The sequence below is a fragment of the Coregonus lavaretus genome (assembly GCF_964263955.1).
Source record: "Coregonus lavaretus genome assembly, contig: HAP1_SCAFFOLD_1071, whole genome shotgun sequence".
Classification (NCBI taxonomy): Eukaryota; Metazoa; Chordata; class Actinopteri; order Salmoniformes; family Salmonidae; genus Coregonus; species Coregonus lavaretus.
The window spans coordinates 155,001-157,500 of record NW_028166882.1 but is presented as its reverse complement, the minus strand read 5'-3'; the positions used below and the strand labels follow the sequence as shown (position 1 = coordinate 157,500).

Here is a 2,500-nt window from a genome sequence, read left to right as displayed (position 1 = left end):
AGCGCAGAGCAGCGTCTACAGCAAACTACTCCTCGCAGACCGTGTGTGTGTGTGTGTGTACCGGACCAAACGACAGACAGACAGACAGACAGACATGGCAGAAGTCGCACCAGCACCCGCAGCCGCAGCGCCGGCCAAGGCACCCAAGAAGAAGGCAGCAGCCAAGCCCAAGAAAGCGGGACCCAGCGTAGGAGAACTCATCGTCAAGGCTGTGACCGCCTCCAAGGAGAGGAGCGGCGTGTCCCTGGCCGCGCTCAAGAAGACGCTGGCGGCAGGCGGCTACGACGTGGAGAAGAACAACTCCCGCGTCAAGATCGCAGTCAAGAGCCTCGTCACCAAGGGCACCCTGGTCCAGACCAAGGGCACCGGTGCATCCGGCTCCTTCAAGCTCAACAAGAAAGCCGTCGAGGCAAAGAAGCCCGCCAAGAAAACCGCAGTTCCCAAAGTAAAGAAGGTGGCCGCCAAGAAGCCCGCCGCGGCGAAGAAGCCCAAGAAGGTAGCAGCCAAGAAGGCCGTCGCCGCAAAGAAGTCCCCCAAGAAGGCCAAGAAGCCCGCTACACCCAAAAAGGCCGCCAAGAGCCCCAAGAAGGTGAAGAAGCCCGCCGCAGCGGCCAAGAAGGCGGCCAAGAGCCCCAAGAAGGCTACAAAGGCAGCCAAGCCCAAAGCCGCCAAGCCCAAGGCAGCCAAGGCCAAGAAGGCAGCCCCCAAGAAGAAGTAAACCTATTACAAACAGTGTTCTACTCGACACATGTTGTACCACAAAAGGCTCTTTTAAGAGCCACCCACCTCTTTCCATAGAAAGCGCATTGATTTCCATGTACTATCTGTCGTGAAAAAGAAATTACGCACACTAGGCTACTTTTACGCACACAACATCGTCCCACTCTGGGTGTGTGCGAAGGGAGAGGAATATAATAGAGGGCCAAAATGGCTTAGAAATTCGACCTCACGAGTGCACCCTCACCAGCCATTTGTATATGAGCCACTGGGCTATTCCCGTTCAGAGGCAGGCTGCTGTGATGTGTTACAAGTGCCATGTAATAACAATACTATAGTGGCTTCGAATTCAAACTCACGAGTGCACCCTCAACAGCCATATTTATATATGAGCCACTGGGCTATTCCCGTTCAGAGGCAGGCTGCTGTGATGTGTTACAAGTGCCATGTAATAACAATACTATAGTGGCTTCGATTTCAAACTCAAGAGTGCACCCTCACCAGCTGTTTGTTTCCCATTTGGAGAGAAATAATGTGAGGATTTCATGTCGGACATTTTGGCGCTCACGCGAAATGACACAAAGTAACAAAGTCGGAGGGACACAAAGTAGCCTCTCACTCGCTGCCTGTGGGTGGGAACCGGCTTAGGGCTGTCTGTCTGTCTGTCCCTCGCTCCAATTGGATAAGGCCACACCGGCCCGGTGGCCAATCGTTGCCTCTTGTGGCGAGGTATAAGTACGGCTCTCGAAGTGGCGAGCGGCTCATTCAGACTTTCTGTGACTTTCTCAAGATACCAATATGAGCGGAAGAGGCAAAACCGGAGGCAAGGCCAGGGCGAAGGCAAAGACCCGTTCATCCCGTGCCGGGCTCCAGTTCCCCGTGGGCCGTGTGCACAGGCTACTGCGCAAAGGCAACTACGCCGAGCGTGTGGGCGCTGGCGCACCAGTCTACCTGGCCGCCGTGCTCGAGTACCTGACTGCTGAGATCCTGGAGTTGGCCGGCAACGCTGCCCGTGACAACAAGAAGACTCGTATCATCCCCCGTCACCTGCAGCTGGCCGTCCGTAACGACGAGGAACTGAACAAACTGCTCGGCGGTGTGACCATCGCTCAGGGTGGTGTGTTGCCCAACATCCAGGCAGTGCTACTCCCCAAGAAGACCGAGAAGGCAGTCAAAGCCAAGTAAATTCGCTACTGCGACTTCAACTTGACTACTCAACCCCCAAAGGCTCTTTTAAGAGCCAACCACCTAGCTCTCCAAAAGCGCAAAGTACCTTTCTATGACCGCTACACATTGAGTGGGTGTATACACAACTATTTCGACATTCTGTGCCCACATGAGGCCTTCCATGAACAACAACACCTACTAGGCCTCGTTTGCCATAGCAGGCTAGCATTAGATTACAACGTGCCTATAAAGATGTCACTCTTGACTTTGGCGACTATTATTATGCGTAAAGGGCCGGCGGCGTCCTATTGCGCGCGCGCACCGGGAGTTTGAATTTTGGAGAGGCCGGGCCTCCCGTCCAATGGCCAACGGAGGAGGCCTGCGCAACGGGCCAATCGGGGTGGTGGGGAGATGGTGTCCAATCAGCAGGCGCCACTGCCGGCTTTATAAACTTCACATAGGCATTTCGAGGCTATACTCCCGACTGTCAGAGAAGCGCCATGGCCAGAACCAAGCAAACCGCTCGCAAATCCACCGGTGGCAAAGCCCCCAGGAAGCAGCTCGCCACTAAGGCTGCTCGCAAGAGTGCCCCGGCCACCGGCGGTGTGAAGAAGCC

The 2,500-nt window shown here is 55.3% G+C and overlaps 3 protein-coding genes across 3 annotated transcripts in view; all 3 read left to right on the top strand.

Annotated features, from left to right (window-relative positions):
* Nucleotides 1-94: 94 nt before the first annotated feature.
* LOC311114141 (histone H1) lies at nucleotides 95-718 on the top strand (the record flags this gene model as incomplete). The annotated part of the gene is made up of 1 exon (XM_084189418.1): nucleotides 95-718. The coding sequence occupies one exon, from the start codon at nucleotides 95-97 to the stop codon at nucleotides 716-718; it is 624 nt and encodes a 207-aa protein (XP_084045544.1).
* Nucleotides 719-1,515: 797 nt separating this feature from the next.
* On the top strand, nucleotides 1,516-1,902 carry LOC311114142 (histone H2A; the record flags this gene model as incomplete). Its single annotated transcript, XM_084189419.1, has 1 exon — nucleotides 1,516-1,902. One exon carries the CDS (start codon nucleotides 1,516-1,518, stop codon nucleotides 1,900-1,902), a length of 387 nt encoding a protein of 128 aa, XP_084045545.1.
* Nucleotides 1,903-2,136: 234 nt separating this feature from the next.
* The window catches only part of LOC311114167 (histone H3.2-like), a gene marked incomplete at both ends in the record, with an annotated part of 659 nt that continues 295 nt past the window's right edge, over nucleotides 2,137-2,500 (top strand). The window contains 2 exons of the mRNA XM_084189442.1: nucleotides 2,137-2,154; nucleotides 2,445-2,500. The exon at nucleotides 2,445-2,500 is cut by the window's right edge and continues 295 nt beyond it. Coding sequence (XP_084045568.1) covers nucleotides 2,137-2,154; nucleotides 2,445-2,500 — 74 coding nt within the window. The remainder of the gene's footprint in view (nucleotides 2,155-2,444) is intronic.